General features: G+C 40.5%; 1 protein-coding gene across 1 annotated transcript in view; it reads left to right on the top strand.

Annotated features, from left to right (window-relative positions):
* Window positions 1-24902, top strand: part of NRIP3 (nuclear receptor interacting protein 3) — a 28952-nt gene extending 4050 nt beyond the window's left edge. Inside the window, exons 2-7 of the mRNA XM_072985755.2 lie at window positions 9331-9510; window positions 11449-11531; window positions 19441-19580; window positions 20210-20259; window positions 20400-20494; window positions 21593-24902. Coding sequence (XP_072841856.1) covers window positions 9331-9510; window positions 11449-11531; window positions 19441-19580; window positions 20210-20259; window positions 20400-20494; window positions 21593-21608 — 564 coding nt within the window. The 3' untranslated portion in view covers window positions 21609-24902. The remainder of the gene's footprint in view (window positions 1-9330; window positions 9511-11448; window positions 11532-19440; window positions 19581-20209; window positions 20260-20399; window positions 20495-21592) is intronic.
* Window positions 24903-25268: the final 366 nt, after the last annotated feature.

The following is a 25268-nucleotide window of genomic DNA, read 5'->3' as shown; positions in this document are numbered from 1 at the left end:
TTCAACTCCCAGAAATCCTGGCCAGCAGAGGTGGTGGTGAAGGCTTCTGGGAGCTGTAGTCCAAGAACATCTGGAGGGCCAAGGTTGGACACCACTGCTTTAAAGGATGTCCTGTCCACCTGTCACTGCCATGATTGTTTGTTTGGATTTGAAGTTCATTGCTTAATTACTGCTGGGATAGTTCCTCCACAGATTACCTGAGATCACCAATACCAATCACTCATGATCTAGACACATACAGTGTGCACAAGCACAAGAAATAACTAGAAATATGTGCAGAGCCAATAGCTCAAGGCCATGATCTCCATCATAGACTATAAAACAAGGGCATTAGTAAATGAGGCTTTTATCAGGCAACCACGCTGACTCATTTAATAAGTTTACATTGTCCTCCATGTGCAACCTGCCTGTTTTCCCACCATTTTTTTTTCTTATCCAAAAAATGTTGGCAGGCATGGGGAAGCAGAAGGAATTGTGACACAATGGCTTTTGATTGGAAGTGCTAGCCAGCTGTTGAACTGGAAGCACCCCAAATCCCAAGGTCAGGCATTGTATCAACGAAAATATATCCGAAAAATATATCCATTGCTTTCTGTTAACCCTTGCAAGTAAAACACTGAATACTGAACCCTAAGAAAAGAATAACAGAGTAGACTGGGCCCATATTTTAAAATAACATGGTTTCCCTTCCTGAATTCTATCCGTGGTGGCATCTCACAGGGCACTTGCCAATAGGATGTTCATCACATCACCTTGTCATCATATATAAGAAACACTAAAAAGTAACAGTAATGGTGTTCACTGATAAAGGAGAATTAAAGAGCATGTAAGGTCACAGTAATGGCAACTGCTATATATCTTTTAATAAGAAGGACTGCCTTTGCAGAACATTCTGGCAAATTCAGTTAGTTAACTAGTTAGTAGGTTGATTTCTTAAAAAAATTAAAGGAGGTCCAAAGAACTAAATCTGTTCTTAGCCCGAACCAGATCAGTCCCACTGAAATGAATGGGACTTCTTAGTCTGTAATAATGTTAAGTCCTATTCATTTTAGTATGGCTACTTTAAATGTGATGGAGACTGGTTTTACCCCAAAGCATCTCTTGGTTACAAATGAAGTCTTGATGTGAGAACATCTTTAGCTATATTTGGAAAGTAAGGGTCTGCTTCCCCAGAAACTGAAAGTATCACAGAAAGTTACATACCCAAATGGTTCTGTTTATGAACACTAAATGAAATTACATTCCAGGTTCATTGACAACTTTCTCCCTCCTGTTCAGCTCCAGATACACCTTGTTAACAGTATGAGGTAACACACCTGACTAGCAGCTTTGAATGATTAGCTTTGGCTTTGATGACACACAGAATGACAACAATAAATTTTGCATGGTTTATGATGTCACACACAGCAAAGTGTCAAGTTTCGCTTTGATGGCCACACAGACCTGCCTCAAACATTTGCTTGGGAAAGGAAGCAAAAGCTGGACAAAAGAAGGTCTGTTTCTCACCATCAGCAATGAATTCATTTGTTGCCAGATACCCGGAAAAATATAAAAAGAGAGCTAGTGTGAGTAACATTTGCCCTCCACCGCTCCTGCCACTCACTGCAGCCAATATTCAGCCAGGGACTGAAAATGACAGGATTGGACAGGTGAGGAACACCATGTTCCAGAACCACCTCATTCTAAAGCCAGAGTTAGGAAGGACCCGCAGAAGGTGCGCAAAGATCCCAGGATCAGATTTTGCGTATGGCCTAACCCTGCGTGGAACTGACAGAGGAGTTCCTGAAGCCATAGGGCAGTGGCATGTAATGCCACACCCTGTGATTAAAAAAAAGGATATGCCAAAGGACTTCATTACTATGAATTATAAAGCAGTTAAAGCTGGCCTTGTGACTGCACGGGACCAATACCTTTATCGCCAGGCCCATGATGTCCGCTGCAAAGAACCCGAGGTGAACAGGTTCCCAAAGGATCCACCTCGACTTGTGGATGCGGTGACATACGGGAGGCCACATCGTCCTTCCACACCTATTGTGGATGTCCTTCAGCATAAGTTTGGGGACTTGTGGATCCAGGAGCAACGGAAATCCAGCGTAATTCTTAAAGATAAAAAGAGTCACCGGAAGAAGCGAGGGAAGGTATATGACACACGGACTGTCCTGATGAGGAGACATCAAAGCTCAATGAAGGTGGCTCCCCTGGGGCACCTGCCAAAGTTTGAGAAAATGGCTGTTGCCCATCTTGACACATTCCCAACTCAAAGAGAGAGAGAGAATGCTTTTAAAGCCCAGCAAAATGAAGCACCAGTTCGATGTGGTCGGCTTGCACAGGGCATTTACACACACACATCGTAGGGCTCGGATGTATGAAGAAAGATGCAATCTACTATTGTCTCTGAAAAAGAGCACCTGCAATTTTTAAAAAGACAAAAATAAAAAGATTACAATCTTTTCACGTTTTTTTTCAGTTAGTTCCTCCTACCCTTTTGGTGCAATTCTAATAGGCCCGTGCTGACACTACCATTGTTAATTGATTGATTGCCCATTTGGCTGAGATCATTCTGGGCAGTTTATAACATATATATAAATCCATCAAATACAATTTAAAATAACAAAAATAGAAATAATAAGATACAAACAGGCAATAACTTAAAGCATAAAAATACATCAAAATAAAACATTTAAAACATTTAAGATGGTGGGTTAGATAGGCTAATTAGATTCAGCTGAGTTTGCAGGTATGATGTTTTTGAATGCCTGCCTAAATAGCCAGGTTTTTAATGAGTTTTTAAATATCGCCAGGAAAGGGGCCAAATGAATTACAGGGGGGAGTTGATTCCACAGCCAAGGAGCAACCACTGAGAAGGCCCAGTTTCTCATATTTTCCCTCCAGGCCTCTCTCGGGGTTTGCATCCTCAGCTGGGCTGCTTGGTGTATTCTTGTAGGATGGACAGATCTTGTTGGAAGTAGGCATTCTGCCAGGTAATGAGGTCCCAAACTTTTGAGGGCTTTATAGGTTAAAACCATCACCTTGAAGTTGAGGCAGCAGAAGGCAATTGCCTCAGACAGCCGATGCTGGGGAGGTCACTGGCACTTTCCCCAGTTATCCATCCTTTATTGCAGGACAGAGGCATGTGTCTGGTGGCTCAGTCTGCTGCCTCAGATGCAGTGAAAGTTCATTTCTCACCACCAGGGTTGAAGAATGATTAAACTGCCCATCCATGCAGCTTCTCTACGGGGACTGCAGAAAAGACATCACATTTTCATTCACCTGAAGCTGGCCCTGTACAGGCCACATTCACTACTATATCCGTGTCAGCAAGCAAGCAGGGAAGGGGAAATCTGTGACTCTCACAAGTGTAGCAGCACAGTCTGCAGCACTGGTATGCCATTCCAAGGTAGGATAGCATCAATACATGGGTGTGTGGCAGTGTGGTAGTGTTTGGAAATAACTTGTTAGAAACAAAGTTACTTGTAGTTAGTTCCCTTTTAAACTAAGCTACATAATATGGCATAACATTCTTTTGGACCATTTTCAGTTTTTTCATGGAAGATTTAGTGACTTCAGTGGATCTTATGCCCAGATAAAAGTGCATATACTGTACAGGATTGTAGACTTCATTGCTAGCATGATGAAAGACCAGCTAGCTTTTGCTGTTATCTTTAGTCTCCAAATAATTAAGGCTCCAGAAGATTTTTTTTCTTTTTTGATTTTTTAGGAAAAAAAGTCAGAATGCTTGTTATAAAAAGAGAATTGTAGCTTCTTGAACGGTTCATCTGAGGGAGAACTAGCCTATGATTTTAAAGCAGGAGTTGAAATGTATAAAAATCATGCTGCATTTTTATTAGGCATGGGGGGCAGGTCTTAATGTACTCTTAATGTATTTTCTTATTAGTCCTTTTAAATTATTAAAATGACTTAGCTAGTTCAGTTTGTTGTGTACTGCAGGCCAGTATATTTTAGTGTTGGGGTAATTTTTCTAAAAGTATTATTAACATTCACTGTTTTAGTTCCTTTCAAGAAATTTGAAAATAAAAAGTTACCTTTAATAATTGCATTCATAACAGCAACTAATTATGGGGATACCCATGGAGCTACGTATAATGATAACTAATTCCTTTTAAAAAGTAACTTGGGCAAAGGTAGAGGCAAGGATGGGAATACACATGTTACATGCTACAGAACCAACAACTATTATTTTATGCACAAAACTGCAATCTGATGTGTGGGACTACTGTGTAATAGCACTGCAACCATTCACTACAGCATGTTGAATGGGGCTGTAGCTAGCTTGTTACAAAGGACCCCCACTTCCACCCCCAAGAATTGGCAATTACACCTGTCTTTTGGCATCAGGCTTCCCAAACAATGATATAGAGACTATAGTGCAATTCTCTGAAGCTTTGGTATGTCAAAGATGTACTAAGAAGTACTGAACAACTTGCTATTATATGTGTAACCCCTGACATAATGTTTCTGCAGGATTTACTGTGATCTCTTCCATCAAATAGTGTGCTTCTATTACAGTTACTTAATAATAAATAAGGTAAAGGTTCCCCTTGACATTTAGTCCAGTCATGTCCAACTCTAGGGGGTGGTGCTCATCCCTGTTTCCAAGCCATAGAGCCAGCGTTTGTCCAAAGACAGTTTCCGTGGTCATGTGGCCAGCGCAACTAGACATGGAACACTGTTACCTTTCTACCATAGTGGAACCTATTTATCTACTCGCATTTACATGCTTTCGAACTACTAGGTTGGCAGGAGCTGGGACAAGCGACGGGAGCTCACCCCGTATGCGTGGATTCAATCTTACAACTGCTGATCTTCTAACCCTGCAGCACAGGCTTCTGTGGTTTAGCCCGCAGCGCCACCACTTTGGCTCTTACTTGTGCTTATAAAGTGGCACCCCCTAAAACAGCGGTGGTGAACCCTTTTGGGCTCGCGTGCACAAAATGGAGGGAGGGAACAGTGAGTGGCATGTTGGGTGGATTCCATCTTACGACTGCTGGTCTTCCAACCTTGCAGCACAGAGGCTTCTGTGGTTTAACTCGCAGTGCCACCACGTTCCATTAATAATAAATACTACCACATATATACAAAACCAAAAAAGATTGAAGCCTCTGTTTATTATGTACTGTTGTTGTTGTTGTTGTTGTTGTTGTTGTTGTTGTTGTTGTTGTTGTTGTTGTTGTTGTTGTTGTTGTTGTTGTTGTTGTTGTTATGTGTTACCAAGTTGCCTCTGACTTATCATGGCCCTATGAATGAACAAAATGTCCTGTTTTCAATAGCCCTGCTAGCTTTTGTAAACTCAAGCCTTTGGCTTCCTTTAGGGAGTCAATGCATTTTATATTTATTCTTCCTTTTTTCCTGCAGTCTTCAATTTTCCCTAGCATTATTGCCTTTTCCAGAGAATCTTTCCTTCACATGATGTGCCCAGTATAACAGCCTCCAGAGGTCTCATTTTTGCCTCCAGAGATAATTTAGGCTTGACTTGCTTCAGACGCACTTATTTGTTTTTCTGGTCATCCAGACTATCCACAAAGCTCTTCTCCAGCACCATATTTCAAACAAACATTTTTTCCCCAACAGCCTTCTTTGCTGTCCAGCTTTCACACCTGTAGACAGTGATCAGGGATACAAGAGTGTTGATGGATCATCCTTGGTCTCCAGTGGATAGCCTCAGTCTCCAGTGACACATCCTTACACCTCAGGATCTTTTCTAATTCTTTCATTGCTACCCTTCCAAGTCTCTGTGGTTTGAAATTGTTCTCTAGGTATTCCATCTACCCCTGGTGATTTATTTCTTCCTAGTGCTTTCATAACAGCTTTCACTTGACTTTCTATGTGGTCAAGTGGTGTTTTCTGTCACAATACAATCAGTCTAGTATTTGTTCTTTCTCTGCTATGTTTCTTGCCTTCCTTCCCTGTCCCCGTCCTCCTCAATTTCTCTCCTGAGTTGCTTTCTTTTATTTTAAATCTCCACTTTCTCCTTGTGGTACCCAATTAAGCAGCAGAAATGGCTTTCACCTGCAGAAAGGCCAGAGATTACATCAACAAAGGATATCTACCAGACAACCCTTTGTTTCAGAGGGTTGAAAAGGAAGGGATTTCCCAGAGCAAATTTCATGTGGAGTGATGCCGTGGTGAGGAATGGGTACCAAGTAATGTTGTGTTTGTATGACACTGGGTTATGCCCTCGAGCTGTCCCCAGATGACAATTCATCATCCCTCAGCAACTTTCTTCCTCTGGCACTTATCTCACATTCTGTGCTTCTCCCTGCATTTGTCCAGCATTTTCTGAGCTCCCATTACTGTAGTTGATATTGCATAAGACCTAAAGAAAAAGTTGAGGGAGTCAAGGTATACAACTGCAATCGAAAAGAGAAGGGAGCTCCTCCATCTGGCAAACAGCTTTGCCAGATGTGGTGGCCTCTGAGCAGCTGCATGTTGCAGCACACACAAATTAGTCTCTGCCTTCTCACCAGGAGAACTTGGTGAAATGCCGCCTAGAGTGGTCACAATGATCAGATAGGCGGGGTATAAATAGAATAAATAAATAAACAAATAAAAATGGTTTCTCTTCACCACTGTTGTTACTTTTGTCCCCAGAAACACTGTCCTCCCAGATCTCTGAAGCTGAATGCCCACCTACTCTAGCTGTTCTTGTTCCTCCTGGAGGGCAGAAAACAAAGCTCTCAAAATGCCCATCTGTACTATTGTGCAGATCCTTCCACAGAAGATTCTTGAAAAAGCCTTGGGGATCATTTAACCTTCGCAAGGGACAATGATTTCCTGAAAAGCAGCAGACAAATCTATATAGATTATAGGCAATACTGTTATATAAAACACTCAACTAATGTTATCTTAAATAAATTCTCTAAGTGCTGTGTGCATGAATCCTTCTCATGCATGCAGCAGAGATGACTGCTTGGTACAGAGATGGTTGCTTTCTGGGTTTTAATGGCAGAGCTGAGACACAGAGAGAAAAATATTATTTATAACTTTGTCCTTTCCTTCCTCGGCACCTAATGCTTCTCTTCTGGGAGCTCAGTTTGCTGATATTGGAAGAAATATACAAGAAGTCATAAATCTTGCCTTAAGGAGTTTGTGGAGTCCTTAAAGCAAAATCAGGAGCAACTGAAAGCTACTAGCAGTTGCCACAGGCGTAAGAGAGTGAAGAGAGAGATACCTGTGATGGGGATACTTTGTGCAGCAGTCATGCCTGATGGATAGAGAAGCTAGTTAGAGTCAGGCACACAGTAAAATATTGCAAGACAGTAGCTTGGAAGAAGGGACAGCAGCTGCACAGAAATATAAAAATATGTTTTTTTTTTCAAATGAATAGTCATAATGTTAAAAAGCACAACAGAGTAAAACTGTTACATTAAAAAGTGGTGGATTTACATGAGTTTACGGGCTACTAGGATTTTAAGATTAAATAGCATGGTAGACAGAGGTGAAGAGACGGAAAGATTACATGTACAAGACAGAGGGTAAAATGCAGACATATACACCCATCAGATATAATCGACTTTGCTATGCAACAACTTTGCAGGAAACCTGATTTTTTCCGTCTGCTCAGCTAAACAGAAACTGGATGTCCTACGTAAAAGTCTATTGATATAAATCCAAGTTTCAGACAGTTACTGGTGTTCCAACTCCAGAATTAAAAAGAGAATCTGGTTTGCAAAACAAAATTCACGTCTCTTCTCAAAAGTGGGAGGGAATTTACTGTACTCTCAAGATGTGACCCAAATCTTAGGCCAGAAGCGGCACATAGTGATTTTAATTAGTTCCTACTTCCTCCCAGGAAGCATGCCTTACTCGGGATGTGCATCCTTTCAAAACCTACTTGGGGGGGGGGCTGGGAAAACTTTCAGAGCAGTTTTGGGGGCTGCACCAAGGACTCTAGAACAAATGCCCATCCCAGAGGCATCCAGGAAGGCAGTTCCAAGCATAAAGAATTGCAAGAGGAAAAAGAAGGGAAGGAGGCTATGTTGACTCCATGGACTCTGCCCACACAAGGCAGCTCACCCCAGCTGAGAAGAAAGGTGGGGGAAAGGGGTTTTTACCTCCCTTCTGTCTCCCTAACCTCCATCCTTCTGTTTTCCCCTCATGTTGCAGCTGTCCTTTGCTGCTGTTGCTGCTGTCTCCTTACTTGTGAGTAATCAGGTAAATGTACTCATGAGTATACTGAGTAAAACTTGCTTTGAGATCATCCCCAGGCACAAAGCAAAAATCCAGTAATTTCACAGCTTAAATGAATGAGCTTCTGAATATTATTCTTTTTAAAATATCTTTTAAAATATGTTCATAAAAAGGAGTTAAATTTTTGGTCAGGAAGGAGTTAAATGTTTTATTTCACAGTCCTTGAATGGTGTTCTGAGTGGCAGGGTCAAAACTTCAGTCCATTTAGAATGCTGGCAATTTATAAAGCAGCTTACAAGCTTCCTTTTTTTTTGGTCACTTTAAAACCACTACTTTCAAAGTACTGTATGTATTACAGTCATGAATGGCTGAATTCCTTCCATATAAAAAGGGGGCTGGAACTAAACATTTTGTTTCAGTATATGCAAGTTTGGTCTTATAAATGTATTTTATCTGTTTTAAATTGGCTTTAGCTCAAGGTCGCTTGGTTCTGTATGGGGGTAAAACAATGTTACTTTTAAAAAAATCATAACTTTAAAATCCTTTTTTCAAATGTCCCCAAAATCTGGCATAGAGCAAGAGTATACTTTCTGCTACATCTGTCCCAAATTTGGTGCTAATCCAAGGTCCAGTTTCATAGTTAGAATTTTTTTCTTTGAGGCACCCCTATTTCTTGAGTTGGCTTACAAAATGCTGAATACTGCTGTCAGTACAGTATATCAGTGCCTTCCTGGGCACCAATAAAAAAGCCAGGATGGATGATGATTTTGTTGGTTTGTTCAGAAGATTATCAAGATTGTGCCATGGTGATAAATCATCCAAGCAACAAGATAAGAGATGAGGAGCAGATATGGGATTTGAAGCGGGGGGGGGGGGGGGAGAGAAAGTCCTAAGGTAGAGATGTAAAGGTGAGCATTAGCTGTTTATAGGTGGCATTGGAAGTAACCATGTTTCCAAGCTGTGATAATGGGTGCCTTTTTGTGTACAAAACACAATTTACACTTCAGAATCAGATGTTAACATCAATCCTCTTTGCACCTTTAATGTAACACTGCATGACCCAAATCCTTTTAATGACAGAGCTTCTGAAACTGAAAATTGCTGTCAAGGTCAACAGTTTGGCTTTGATTTACTTGGATCCATTCACAGGAATCTCCTTTCTCTCCATCTCTTTTTAAAAAGCAACCACACAACATCCTGCAGAGGCGCCTGATGGAGACAAACATGTCAAAATTACGCCACAGTCGAGGACCGAGCTCTCAGAAGAATGACCTTTCGGTCCAGACCAATAAACTGAACCAAATGAAACTGGATGGTCCCACAAAAACAGAGCAAGAGGACCTTATCCTAATATGCTGTCAGGTATGCTTTTTTTGGGGGGGGGGGTGTTTATACTGATATGTTTGGCAATTTTATACTGAGCCAGAATGTTGCTAAGTTCCCACCTCACAGAATGGCAATTTTTCTAGTATTCTTCTGTGGAGGGGAAGATCATGGATGCTTTAAATGCTAACCATATAAGGATGTTACCCTACAAAAGAAATATTGATATATTAATCATGTGAATTAAGCTGCTGAATCAATTAATTATCCTGAAATGTCTTTATCAATGAAACAACATTACCGTAAAGTGTACGCGTTCTTTAACAATATGCACCCATTTTGAAGCAAGCACTTTTTAGAAAAAGCCTTCCGTCAGGTACAAAAAAGCAAGCCTTTTCTGAAAGAGTACCTGTGATCCAATTATTTTGTTAGTTTTTAAAATAATAATTCTTTTCAAAATCTGTTGCCAGTTTTACTGAGGAGAAACTGTTTTGTCAGTCAAGAGATTTTAAACGGTCTAATGATGATTAAATATTTTGTCCCATAATAACTCAGTTCTTATGGCATGGTCTCTCTTGAGATGTATGGGTTGAATGTATGGGTGATGGATACACTCCAGGATTAGCTCACAGTTAAGCAGAATGCAGCCTATCCAGAACTTCAACGGTTTGATTTTGAGAAGTAACTTTTTGTATTATTTGCTGGCTGTTGTTTATTGTGGTATTTTTTACTGACATTTTATGTTTTGTTACATTAAGGTTTTTTTTAAGACTAAACTTAATACAAAAATGGCCAACAGCAACATTTTAGGAACAATATATAAAGGTTACTCATTACATTATAATAAGCAAATAATTACAATACCAGTTGTCATGCTGCTTTTAACATCCAATGGCATTGTCTTCAACCGAGTTATGCACTGGAGGTATCATTGTTGCAATGCATCATTCAAGCGCTGAGGCTACTAACTAAGTGCGGTAGCCACATTTAGAAGCTTGAGTTGTGCTTGGGTGTGTTTTTTTTTTAAAAACTTCTTCTGCATCTATAATATTGGAAGTGAGAGTTATCTAGCTTATGAAAAGTCACAATTCATGGCTGAGTGCTTGTATTTGGTTTATAGGTCATGCGTTGTATGGTCTACAAAAATTAGAACTGACAGATAAAACTGGGGCTTTTATTCAGGCAAAGCCAGGTACGAACCAGCCTTAAGTAACAAAGAACTCCCTGCCAAAGGAGGCCCAGCAGTCTCTTCCCCCTCCCACTTGTCCTTCTGCCAGTAGGCAAAAGCAGATATTCAACAACTGACTGGTGTCCAGAGAAAGGATTTTAATGGAAATACTGTATTTTATTTAAAATGTGTTTCTAATATTCTAAATATATTTTAAAATTTGTAATGACCTAAATCCTCTTGCCCAGTTATGTTGGCATAATGTGAACAATGTAATATTTTCAGGTATATTAACTTAAGAAATCCTTGTAGACATTATTTGTTGCATGCTATAGGGATTTCCTGGGGCAATTTTCCCAAAGTTGTGCCATTTACATAGCAGTGCATGGCCTATATGTTTAACTGCTTTTAAAATATTGTAATATGTCCTACTTGAACTCTCTCTGCCTTTTTAAAATTCTGTAAGCCTTCTTGAATACCTTTGCTGGGACAAAAGATGGTGTAAAAATCTATTCATATTGTAAGAAGGAAGAGGGACAGCATTACAAAAAGCCCATCCTGGTTCATATTTGTTAAATATGCATTAACTTCCAAAACAGTACAATGAATGTTTCAGAAATCCATGGGTCCATTTTGAAATCTTCCCTCCACTGATGATAGAAAATGTCTAGCATTCTAGACAGGTTTTTGGAGGACACAGGAAGACAATGGTCTCTGTTTCCAGCATTCTACCCTACAGCAGAAATCAAAATGTCGAGCTCTTGCTTACTTTCAGCTGACTGTTTTAAATGCTTTGATTTGCCCAACAGTGTATGGGGAAGGAATTCCAAGCTGTGGTTGATACTGGATGTCAGCATAATATCATATCATTAACTTGTTTGGAGAGACTAGGGTAAGTAGCCATGCCTTTTCTATACTATTTTGCTACTGAAGTGGGTTTACAAACAAACAAACAAACAAAAACTGGAAAATCTTTGTCTACCTGTGTTGGATCTGATTATAGATGCTTCTTGTTTGTGGTAGTACTTAGGGATTGTCTGTGGGAACTGAGCAGCAACCTCAGCTTCTCAGCTCAGCTGAGCAAATAAAACTGCAAAATAAAATGTAATAATATTCATGCACTGTCATGGTTTTCTTCTAGGACCTCTTTGGGGCCATGTAGCCTGCCTGAGGCCTCAGAGCCTCGCACTTCCCTTGTAAGGCACGGCATGGAAGAGAACTCTCAATGCCTGTGCTTCACTCCAATCAGCTTACTGAAAAACAAAGGGGGGAAATAAGTGCCTAAATGGAACTTTTTAAAGCCACATAATTTCTTCCCTGGAAATCAGTGAAAGCCTTCCAAAGCATCTCTACTTCTGTGCCTCAGCTTCCCTTGAGAAGCTGTTTTTTTTGATGAGTGTCTCCTACCTGAAAACTGCCTCCTCTTGTTTACAAGCAGGATGCAAGAGCCACTTGCCCCATGCATTTTGGAGAACAGAAGTACAGGGCCCATGTTCCCTTAGCATACTGGCACACTGGCAGGGGCTGGTTGACTGATGAAATGGAAATGCAATACTCAACATACACTCAGCAAAAACTGAGGCAAAATTGTGCCCTGCGAGAAGAGCATAAAAATAAGGGGAAATGGGGTGGGCATGATAGGGACAGGAATGTCACTGTACTATCTGAGTCCTAGGCAACGTCATATGGATAGCAGGAAAAACACCCTATATCAAGAGAGTACAGAACTGGGTACATCCAGGGGAACAAATGATCCATCTAGATAGCTTCTAATAGCCATACAATAAAGAACAATTTATTCCCTCGGCAGTGTTCCACACTGTCTGCTGAGTAAATAATGCCAGCCGTCTGAGGTTGGTGATCATTATAATCTAATGACTTATTTGTACAGTGTTGTGGCTCTCAGTGGCTGGCTGAGGAGAGCTGTACCTGTTAATGAGCAGAGCACTGCTGAGCAATTTCCCTGCATGTTACACAAAGCCATCATTATATGTTTAGGGACTTTATACTGTAAAATACAGTAGTTCCCTCTAAAGCAGAGGTGCTGGAACTATTTTCCTTTACACCAACAGAAGCTGTAAGCATATTTCTGGGATCATATTCGCAGGCAGGCCTCTCTTCCATCAACTGCTTGGTAAAAGGCAGACATTTCACAGGTTTTTCTCGTTGCTGGGATCCTGTGTACTTGCTGAGCATCCGCCTTTTGTGTTGCTTTTTGAAGATAAAGGAGCACTGGCAGACAAAAGTTGACAGCTCTTTTCCAGAGTGAATTTTTTGTTGAGCAGAAGGGGATTTAGCCCTTGAGCGCCAAGAGATCAAAAGTCCATGGTATCTCCAGTTTGGGCTGGGAAAAATTCCTGTCTGAAAGTTTGAATACCTGCGTACCAAGGAGTAAGATGTAACAGCAATGCCCTCCCCTGCCTGCTTGGAAGGGGGAAAGATGCATTGGGATGTGCACGAGTGTGTGCATGCACACGCATGTGTGTGCATGCACACACAGGGTAAGAGGTGACATCAACTGTAGCCCTCACAGCTGTGGAAGGACCCCTTCCATGCAGCTTGGAGGTTTGTGTCTCCCACTCTAGCACCCATGTCTCCCCAGGGGCATTATGTGCAATTTTAGAATAGGAGGTGGGTGAATACTTGGAGGTTATATTGAAGGTTCTGAAGGCACCACAAAGCCAACAGGGCACTCTGTTTTCATTCCCAGTCATCTGAATAGAACCAGTTGCTTCCTCAGTGCCTTGTTTTATGGGGGTTCCTGCTGCATGGTGGCACAAACCATCTTCCTGCCATGTACAGGGACAGGACAGGAGTAAGTGAATTTGCTTCTCTTGGTATTCTTTTGCCTGATGCAACTGCCTCACCCAGGCTTATGTTGGGGCAGCCCTGCCAAAACATCTCTGTATTTTGGTTGAATTGCTTTTTGGAGCTTGTTTCATAACTTGCCATTCTTTTTATGGGATATTGATCAGTCAAAGCAGGTAGACTTGTCAGCTTCTGAACTAGTCCCTATGTAGACATCCTTCAGTTTTGACTATGGTAACGTGCTCTGTATGGAGGACTTGGAACAGTGTCTAGTGTGGCTGAGAAGGCCAATTCGAGAGTGACAATCTCTTCCACATTGAGGACAAATACAATCTGTCCTCTGCCCAGCTCCCTGATTTTGCTGCTTTCAGGACTCCCTCTTCGCCTCAGCCTGCTGGAAAAGTGTCTCTTCAAATTGGGAGAGGCTTTGATGCACCGCCTGCCTCCAGGCTGAACGGCTCAGATGTCAGGGTTTCCCATCTGTTGGGGTCCATGATCCTAAAGCCTTCAGATCCCACTTGCAGATATCCTTGTATCGCAGCTGTGGTCTCCCTCTGGGGCAATTTCCCTGCACTAATTCTCCATACAGGAGATCTTTTGGAATCCGACCATCAGCCATTCTGACGACTGTGAGAGCTGTGCCTTTAACAACTGTTTGATAAGCAGCAAAGAGGCAAATAATAATGTATATTTAATTCCAGGCCATAAAAAATTTCAGCAACCAAACCCTGCAACTCAAGCAACTGTTAAATGACAGAATGTGTAGCCAGGCCCAAGTGTTAGCTGGTTTTCTTGGGCAGTTAGACTGCCTCTCAGAAAAGCAGGGCCCTGATGGAAGAGAAAGGTGCCACTTTTGTAGGGTTGTGTGGTTTGTGGAGGCCTGGAAAACCCAACAAAATAAAGCTGTGTCACACTAATTTTTGTGTAGAACCAACCTCAACAAACTGAAAATCGAGAAAGAAACATACTTGGAGGTCAATTAATGGAGAACCTTTTTAAATAATTACTACCCAAACAACCTGTAGAGGTTAGAGAGGACGAGTTAAAGATATTTGCTGCTTGCTCCCTTCCTCCATCCTCACCAGGAAACTGGCAACCTCCTCAGATACATTGTTTGAAACAGCATCAGCTTAAAATGAGGTGTTTGTTTCCTGAAATTTATATTATTGACTGCAAAAGTGATGACAGACACCCTTGCTAATTATTTATAGTAGGTGAGATTGTATTTCACCTTTCCTTACCGTATGGTCTTTTCTCACTTTTCCTGGTTGTTGAAGCCTTTGCCTAAACAATAAACTGTTGGCTGGTTTTGATAAAATATTTAGTTTACTTTGTTATAGATCACCAGACTATACCATATAAGAGTGGGAACCCTCTACTGCATATGGAAAACTTGAAAGACTCTTCCACCTCACTTGAAACAAAGTCCCTCCATTTTGTGAATGTCTGCCTTTGGAATAAAATGGGACAAAATAGTGGGTGGGTGTGGACTGCTCTTGCCTGGGCTTCCAGCCAGCCATGTCTTCCTCTGTCGTATTCTAGTCTATTCCACCCCATTCTATGTTTTCCACATCAGGTACTCAGTGTTCCTTGGCCTGCTGTAATTTGGCTCACGAATCTTGCTCTAGATGGGAAGAGTTCTCATATTCAGAAGGTGTCACTTGAAGGCAGACAATTTTAAGCCCTCAAAGCCTCGGATTCAATAAATTAAACAAAAAACTTACAGGCGTGACCTGAACTTGTGCCAGAGAAATTAAAATCTGCATTTCTCAGAGAGGAGGGACAGAAAATTAGAGAACATTTTAGTCTAGTACTTGCCATATGGTGACCAATCCCTTGGCCATGTATCTCAGCCAGAATTACTGTCTACCCACCAGGGTAGCATGGAACAGCCTTCTGAGCCGGCACAACAAGAAATGTTTAAATTGTCCACCTGGCTGCTTCATCATTTGGAGTGCTCACAGTTGGTTTTCTGTCTCTTTTTGTACTACAAAGCAGGCATGTACATGTTTGTATTGCGATTAGTGGTTAGTGCCGATGAGTTCAGAAGCAGTAATTTCGTCTGTCCATTTGTAGAATTCAATAAAAGATTAAAAATTAATTAAAAGTCTAAAATTTATCAAATGGATTAGGGCCCTTAGTAAAATGGGAGCTGTCAAAATGTGAAGTTTCATTGTAGTTCCTGCTTGTATCACTCTCTAATATAGGTACTTCTAAAGTAACTAACTTGTTGTTGGAATTCCATGAGGTCTCCCTCTCTTTGGCACTGGTTAGACTTTACCTTGAGTTCTGTGTCCAGTTCTAGACACCACACCTTAAGAAGGATTCAACAAACTGGATTCTTTATTCCCAATATTATTCCTCTTTCCCATTTTTGTTTAGATCACTTGTGGTATGAACATGAGTGACTCATGGTGGTGTATGTGGAGTGCTTTACACATTGATGTTGCCTGGAAGGTTTCCTACTCTGACATTTCCCTCTGATATTTTCTGTCACCAGATCATAGGTGGTGATTCAGCTCTGGTTGCCTTTTGCCTCTTTTATTACTGTGATCAGTATGTTCCCTCATTATGTAATTCTTTAACTTTTCCTGAAGTGGGCATGTATGTAATTATTTCAATAGCATGAACCCAGAATACAGTGGAGACTCAACAGTCTCTTGTACAATATATCTTCTGTGTGGTGCTAGAAAGTACCTTCAAACAGAAATAAATAATTTTATTTCATATGGAAAATCAAACATGATCTTCAACAGAAGCATTTTTAAAATTTATTTCTTACATGTATACCCCATCTTTCCACCAATGTGCTTAAGACAGCATTGATGGCTCTGCTTTCCATATTAAACTCTGTGAAGCAAGTTAATCTGAAAGATGTGACTAGACCTTCACTCAGTGTCATCCTGTGAGCTTCATGTCCACGGGTTGGGGTGGGGTGGGGGGAGTTGAGCCCACATAAGCCTTAGCCCAGCACTGTAACCGCCACACCATCCTTTCTTTCAGTGTGCTGAGATTTTGGTAATGATAAATGTCCTAGATTAAGGTGTACCATGTCAAGGTTCAACCCCTTAAAGATGCCATGAACGCATCTCCCCACTACACTTGTTTGTAATGGTTTAAGATGCAATGGAGAAGACAGAAGGAAGATCTAGATTTCCTGGCAAATCACTGGATGGTTTGTAGATGAGTGTGGGTTTCTGGTTCCGTATATGCTTCAACAAGAGCAACAACAAGAAGACACACATCTTTAAATTAAGGTATTGGAGTTTTTGATCTGCAGGATGTCAGACGCAGCACTGTACTAGTATATGCAGGTTGTCCCAGCATAAGGTACATAAGATGGGGTGGGGACCAATGACTAAGTTGCTCCTCTTTAACATGCTGCATCCGGCTCTGTTTGATGGATCTTCAGGTTCTGGTAAACAACAAAGCAGATTTTGCAGAACTGTACAGATTGAGTAAAATCATTTCTCTGGATGATTGCTGGCATAATAAATAAATGCAATTATGAGAAATTAAAGTTGTTAATCTGAATATTTGCAATGGACTGTGCTGAAAGGGGCTATAGAAACTACTCATATGTTAATCAGAACATTTAAAGGTTTAAACAATAACAGAAGGTTGGGACTTTTAGATTTTGGAGTGGGAAACAATACACATAGGGTATTGTGTTTGTATTTGATCACTGAAAGAAGCCAGAAAATAAAAGGAAGCCTGAACTGAGTATTACTGAAGAAAAATAGCTTTTCTAGTTTTCTTGTCTCAGCCATGTAACACCTTTAATAGAAAGGAAAACCTGTTCCAAGATGTGGCATCAAAGTGCATTTAGCACTGACACTTCTGTGCAGAGATCTTGAACCAGGTGCAGATGACTCAGCTTGTAAAGGAGAGCAGTAGGAACAGACATAAAGGAGGCGTGTAGATTCTCATGAAATTGAATTGTGGCTTGTTTGCCTTTTTAAAAAAAGTTAGGACTGTGCAGGAACAGTCAAGAAAGATCAAAGGAGGAGGAGGGGAGAACAGAAAACATCCGAGAATTGTGATTGCTTTCAGTAATGCTTTGTTGTGTTTGTTGGCTTGTCCAGTTTTTAAGGAGATGGGATAGGCTCTGCAGAAAGAAAGAGGGAAAGAAAAATAAGGAGGGGTGTGTGGCTCCAAAAGATGTCTAAGAGTCCAGCCTACTTTATATTGTGACATCAGAAGTATTTTAAAACCACTTTTTTGACCAGTGCAACCAATATTTTCCAACCCAATTTAAGGTCTATTCCTATGTCCATTCCCACTTCTCTTTCCTTGTAGAGCCCAAGTGCAAAGGATTTGGGATTGGGGGGGGGGAGAAACGTGTGGCCTCCCTGATGTTGTGGTGCCGTGATTCTGTCTCTTGTGGAAAACACAGCCAGTGGGGTGGAATGCTGAGAGTAGATCTCCAACAATGGCTGGAGGGCTATCGGTAACCCAGCCCTGTTTTAAGAACTGTATGCAGGCAAGTTGCAGCCCAGCAAATCCAAACGACACCAGACTGGGGAAGGCTACTGCAGATAATGAAAGTGAAGAGTTTAGGAAATAATGGTATCCATGGTTGTCACTTGACTGAGCAACAGAACATTGTGTATTTGGGAGGGAAAAGGCAAGGTTTGCCAGTTCTAAGTATCTTATTAGTTTGTTCCTATTTGCCATGAAGAAAAGCTAGCACAATCTGTCGCTGAGTAAAACTGTCTGTGACTTCCTTCTCTCAGCAAAAGTGGCTCAGTAGTCTTGGAATGAAATAAACACAAGAACCCAAACATACTTTCTTGGTTCATTACTCCAAATAAACTATATTTCGCCACTAGTCTCTGTGTTACAAATCACAGAGCAGGCTATATTGTCTGAAAACACAATCACATCCCAAGATCCTGATTGCTTTTTGAACACTCTTCTCCTCCTTAAAAGTCTGGCTTTTTCAGTATCAGAAGGAAATGAATGTTCAACCTCCCATACCCAAGTGTTGTATAAATTATCCCTTTTTAATTTCTCTGGGTTTTTCTCATTTTCACAAGCATTAATTCGAAGCCATTATCTGCCTCTGCAACACTCTTGGGAAACCCAGTGGTCTGTGGCACAGAGAAAGGAGTACCTCATCTTCTTGACATGATTTAATAGTAAATAAACAGATTTGAAAAATACTGAATGGGTGAACAGCATAAAGTGTACAAGGCTGGCTTGCATACTGAGCTCATTACTGCCTGCTCTGGCTGGCAATGGCTCTCCCAGGTGGAAATCTTTGCTGCCTTCGTCCGGAAATGATGGCGGTTGAAGCCAGGCCTTTTTCATACAAAGCACATGTACAGAGTATCTGCCACTAAGCAGCTGCTTCCTTCTTTAGGATATTTCGTAAGCTTTAAAGACCTATGCATGAGAACATTCGGGGTTAAATCACAGAGAAGAATCAAGAGCGGAAAAGGGTTATTAATGACCCTTGGTTGTGACCACTTGCTTCATATTGCATAATAATGACAATACATTGTTGTTGTTTTAAATAGAGGGATATATGCCTTATTAGGGATTTCTCACACATAGCCAAAGCTGGGGAACTTGTGGCCATTCATTTATTTTTGGGCTCCAGTTCCCACCCATTCACGTCTGCCTATATGAAGGATGATAGGGAAGGAATTATAGTTCAGCCATATTTGCACGATCACGTGTTTTATTGTCACAGGTGGAGTCAATTAACTGGGCAAAATGAACCAATGGTCTGTATAACTCCTGGGTTGGTTTTTGAATAATGGCTGCTTTTGAGGAATAAGCACATGGCCCTTGCCCTCTCTGTAGCAGGCCTGTCTAAAGATTTTCAGGTGAAAGTTATTTTGCATATGCAGTTCCACCCTATCAAATGTTGCTTGATTATCAGCAAGGAATGATTCACCCACAGTTTCAAAGTACATGGTGGTACCTGTATTATTGCCATATTAAAAATCCTAATGTAAACAGAGTGCCTGTTTTTCTATGTGCAGATTAAAGGAACATATGAGAACCTACAAGGCTGAAAGTGAGAAAATTTCACTGCCCTATAATATGAAAGTGATTGGTCACATGGAACACCTGCCCCTTACATTGGGGTCTCTCCCTGTGGACTGTTCTGCAATTGTGACGGGTAAGTGTTTATGCAAGCTGGATACGGTGGTGTCCTCTGGGCCAGATGCCCTCAAATGACCCTCTTGTAGAACTGACGTTACAGCACTCTCCTCAAGAGGAAAACAGTGACCAAGTGGGGCTTTGTCCCATGAAAGTGAGTATACAAATGCAATCTCAGAAATGGAGTAGGCAAAGTGTGGCTTCGAGTCCCCTGCTTTCCCCCAAATTATTATTTTTTCTTAAATAGCACACTTTTTTGTTCAAAAAGTAACTTTTTTGTTCAAAAAGTAACTTTGTGTCCTCTGGGAAGTGTGGGAGGCAGATTTTTTCCCATTTGGAGGGGTAGCGCCCTTGTTCCGTCACCCCTCATTTTTAAAAAAACCATTTTTAAATTGGCAGGTGTGGGGCACAAGGGGCCTTTTTCACACTGGGGGTGGGCAGAACGCAGGGAGGGATTGGGTCCTTGGAGTTCCAGGGCCAGGTGGGTGGGTGTGGTGCTCAGATTTCTGGAAGCTGCTTGCCCCTTCTCGAAAGAACAAGGCTGAAAGAAGAAGAGATACAGTATTTCTTCAGCTGCTTTGGATAGACGCGAGAGGCCCCCTCACCAGAGTTAATCTGTCTAAACATCTCTTTTATTTTCAACAAAAGATCATGAGAAAAACTTCTCCTTGGGACTACAGACACTGAAATCTTTGAAGGTAATCCTCAATTCTTCTTCTTCTTCCAACTTTCCACCTCCTCTTTCATATGCTTTCCACTTCTTAAGGTGATCTTCATCTGTTCTCTGGTTTTGTGTGGGGGGGTTATTTGGTTACCTTCATATTGTTTCCTTCTTTAGTGTGTGATAAACCTGGAGAAGCATCACTTGGTCCTTGGGAAGACAGTCAGGGAAGAAATTCCTTTCATCGGTAGCACGGCTGCACATGAAGAGAAGTGAGTTTGCAACTCAATATCTGCATTGAGATTTATTAGGATGAATTAATGTGAACAAATCATTGACATGGAGAAAATGTGCGACAAGTCAAACCTACTGTTTCTTGAGTTGGCATTGTTAGCAGATGGTGTGTGGAAGGGTGTCACATGATTATTTGTGATGAGTGCACCACTGACACATGACTCAAAGTCATGCAACTGGAATCATCCTTGGGTGCTAGCAAGTGGCATCACAGTGTTTTACTTAAGCCTTTTAAATCTTAAGGGATTTATATCACACTATTCAATAGGTACCCAGGTCTATGTATATAACTACTCAGAGAAAAGCTGTCACTTCAGCACATAATTATGCATTCTGGATTTATACATAATATTTGAAGCTGGGCCCTACGACAGCATCCTGAATCCCATCCTAATTTTGCTCTTTGACTAAGATACGCAACATATCATTTTGGTTGTTTAAATTGACCTTTAATGTATTTCGTCCAGAGCCTTGGATATAAACCTAGCGAATACAACAATCAGATTAAATACATTTCAAAATATTGGCCCACCATACAGTTAAAGGATATATTTTTATAGGTCTCAGGGTAGGCCATCTGCATGGCACATTTTTCCAATAGACAGGAAAAAATGAGACCACAGTAGAACATTCATCACAGTTACTGTTGATGTGGGGGAGAGGGAGGTAGATAACCCATTGGCCTCTTGACTCCCAGTATATGATGTTTTATCACTGAGGAGGCCAGGTCAGAAGACAGCTGACTGAGTCTGTCAGGAAAGGATGAACAATTGCTATTTATTTAATTCATAATGATTCTGTTTTTCCTTTTACTGCTAGGGGCTGGGCACAAGTGATGCTTGTGGGAATTTCTTCTTTAGCTGACAAGATAATGTGCTCATGCAAAGTAATCTGACCAGCCCTTGGGCATTCCCCCTGGTTTTGAGAATGGGGCTGTGGACATTATGAATCAGGCAGTAAAATGATTTGGGTCAGCCAATGGGTCAGCCAATGAAAAATAACACAGAGAGATTAAACTGTGACAATGGCAGCAAGAAAAGCCATGATGGGTGACTGTTCTGTTTATCCTATTTCAGCACTTCTGAGGCATGAAGAGGAGGTGCCACTGGTTTAAAAGGAAAACCATGATGGGGTTGAAAGAGGAGACAGTTAATACTCCATTCCACTAGACTGTGGCTAGATTTGTAGAGAATTGAAAGAGCAGGCCTTTGCCAGGAGCTGAGGACAGCTTCAGATCTTCACCTGCTACAAAGAGAGTCTGGTGGTGGACTTGTATGCACACGCCCAAGTCTGCTCTTCAAAATGGTGTCACCTTTGTGGCCACAGAAGTATGAAAATGTTTATTTTCTAGACTCTACTGAAATAATTTCTGTGGTTTCAGAATCGTTTCTTAAGAAATGGGAGCAGAGGGGACAATTTTGTAATCCTTTTTGGAGCCAATTATCTTTCCCTTCAGTGGGAGACTCTGGAGTTCAGATTTTTAGAATGTATTTTTCTCTGGGTGGCAACAAATAATTTTACATTACCTACTCACAAACAAGATCCTTATGTGTATTGAAATGAATGCATCCAAAAATGTACTGGGAGAAAAGGCAGTGTTGTTTTTCCTTCCACAGAGCTGGAGGTAGTGTGATTCCACCTTTGTTGTTTATAGTATTTTAGCTTTCATCTGATTTCCCTCTGAGTGGAAGTCCATTAACAGGATCCTCCATCTAGAAGACAGTAATTTTCATTATTTTTTCCCCCTGCCCCTCTTGAAAAGCTGTTCCAAATCATTGTGGAAGTGGCAATGCTGTTGAAAAATGCAAAGTCTCTTCTCTATCTTGGTTGTCCAGCAGGAACTTAAGCCAAGTATTAGTCCCTTTCATGAATGGAATTAGCTCTTCTAATCACAAAAGGAATGTTCTGGACTTAACCCTGCTTTTGTTCAGCTCTTTCTTCATCATTGTAAAATATTGAAATTAATAGGTGCTTATAATTGCAGAGTTAATTGAATTATCCGATTTTTAGAAAACATACTTATTGTCTAAAACCACGATACAGCATACACGAGCATTTATTCCTCAGTTAAAATATTTTCAAATCTACAAACTATCTTCTACTATCTGCAATTTTTGATGTATCACCATATGGAATAAAATTTGGGAAACGCAAATCTCCCTTTTTCTTCTTTATTGAAATAATGATTTAAACAGTACCTGTCCTTTTTCTTAATGCATAAGAAGCCATTTATATATTTTTGCTCGGAGTATAATTTGACTCCATTAATAAGTAAAGGTAAATTTCTAAATATAGGAAAACATTCTGGCAAAATCATTTATTGCTACTTAATTATTTGCATTGTTATGTAAGCTGGCTGCTTATTAGATAAATGTAACCCCTGCCCACAAATTCCTATTTAAATACAGATCTATCATGTCAGTAACAGATACCTGATCTCTTTATATAAGCTGATAATTTGTATTTTTGCATGAATATTCATAAATTAAATCTAAAATTAGAGGTATGTTTATATTTACTTTGAGCAGAAAGCTCACCAAAGAGTCAGAAAATATAGACGTATAGAATTGATTCTTTTGTATGGGTACAGCAGTGTGATACCAAACCTGTTGGAATACAGATGTTAATGAAAAAAAAATTACAGTATATAGTAATAGCCACCAATGGGAAACAATGTTCTTCTAATGCTACCTTCACTTCCCTTTTTAAAAACAACACTGTAATCATACTTCCTTTGAAATTAATTCTTACTAACCACATACTTTCAAAGAAGAATTATTGCATATTTTTAATCACAGATTACCTCACTGTTCCCCTTAAAGACCGAAAATTCGCCAATGGAGTGTTGTTATATTTAACAATTATTTCAGGGAGGATCTTTCCAGAAGAGCATAGGATGCTGAGCTACGTACACAGCAGGGGCCCATTTGCTCAGTGTTGCTGATTTGATGCTCTTGGCCAACTGGAGAGCCTTGTTAGTTACAGGTGAATGCTGTAATATGCGACCATTTCATTCTGTACTTTGTCTCTTTCCTCTCTAGGCCAATAACCCTGGATTATTTCCCTGCCCTGTAACTCTTCATGGGAAGTGTCTTTCTTTTTAAAATAACTTTCTTTAGGTTTTTTGGCTACCAAAATTAGGTAGCGTTTTGGGTAGCGTTTCTGGAGCACTTATTTAGCTATGAGGTAGCTCCAGAATAACCATGTGATGATCATGCTGTGGATTCACATAATGTCTAGCACTTTGTTGTCAGACTGCCTCAGTGTACCCCCCAACTTGCCATTTGACTCCCATGAATTGCTCTGATACAAGGGAAGGGAGCTGCAAGTCAGAATATGTTGAAGCAACTGTAAATCTGCAAGCAGGTGTGCTCCTATCTGCAAACATGCTGCTCAATCTGTCTTCATAAGATGCCAACATAGCTATGTAACCTTGCCTTTGCTTGTACACCCATCCAGCAAGCATACAGCGGCAGCAGACACAATTTATTGGATAGCTATATGAGACACATAAGAACTCTCTTTCTTTCTGGCAACACAAAGAACTATTTTGTACACGTCCCATCCTTGCATTCAAAAGATGCTCCCTAGGCTTGTGCTCCTGTAGCACGAACCAAGCCATTCTACCAGGCTCCTATAGCTATGCTAACTTTGAATTCTGTAGCTATACACTTAGCATAACAGTTGTACTTCTAGTTACGATTTTTAATTAAGTGTTTTGCTGAAGAGGAGCTTTAGTAGATTTGGATGTGTACGCATGCGTGTATTGTGTATCAAACCAACAGAATGCAGTAGACGTAATGCATTCCATATACACATTTGTGGCAGATCCTATAATTTGTTCTTAATATGAACCTAGACCTTGAAGACCTATCATGAAAGCCAGTGGGAGGAAGTACCGGCACTGATTTCAAAGATATGTAGGACCAGTGCATTTGGAATGGCATCAGTTCCTGTAAGTTGATCTGGTTGGTTTCTTTCTGACAATGACCCTAATGAACTCTCAATGGTTATAACCCATGTAGTACGCTCAGACTGTGATACCTGTATTTTCATACTATACAGCTTGGCTTTTTGCAATAGCTATTATTGATCACAAATCCCAAGTAAAAATATTTGGAAATGTCTTCTCTTCTTGTCTGTTGCAACCTTCCTTACTATTTACAGTATTTATGGAGCTATATTTTTAAAAAATGCAAAGCAAAACCTTTGTGTTTGCCAGATTAACTGCACTGTGTGTATGCCAAGATGTAGTAAAAATATGAAATATACTTGTCCAAGTAAATATGCCACTGATGTGGTCTTTGGCTAATTTATCACTTAAGTGACTGTTTATTACTGTGATGACTATGAAAATAAAGTATTTTAAACTTATATTAAAGAATATTAATGGGCTTCATGTTGTTCTTTGATGGACATTTTCTAGTGCTTATATCCTAAACACAATTATCCTGATACAGAAGAACACCAACAAAATGTACAATTATTGCAAATATAAGAATGGCTCTCTTACTGCAGAAACAAAATCCTGCCTATGGAGGTGCTTCCTATCTATGATAATCTCTTGTATGGCTATACAAAAAAGGGCTCATGTTTGGCAAGTAAGGAAAGGGAAAAGGAGAAATTGTTAGGGCCAGAATAATTTTTGGGCATATTGGTTCCTAGAAACCCTGCTTACCATGACCAAAGAATTATGGAAACTGTCTTTCCAAACATTAAAAAGGCCATACGGTATGTTTATCACCTGTGTTT

This window comes from Pogona vitticeps, chromosome 1, assembly GCF_051106095.1.
Source record: "Pogona vitticeps strain Pit_001003342236 chromosome 1, PviZW2.1, whole genome shotgun sequence".
Lineage (NCBI taxonomy): Eukaryota > Metazoa > Chordata > Lepidosauria > Squamata > Agamidae > Pogona > Pogona vitticeps.
The sequence above is the reverse complement of the archived record's forward strand: the minus strand, read 5'-3'. Positions and strand labels throughout refer to the sequence as shown.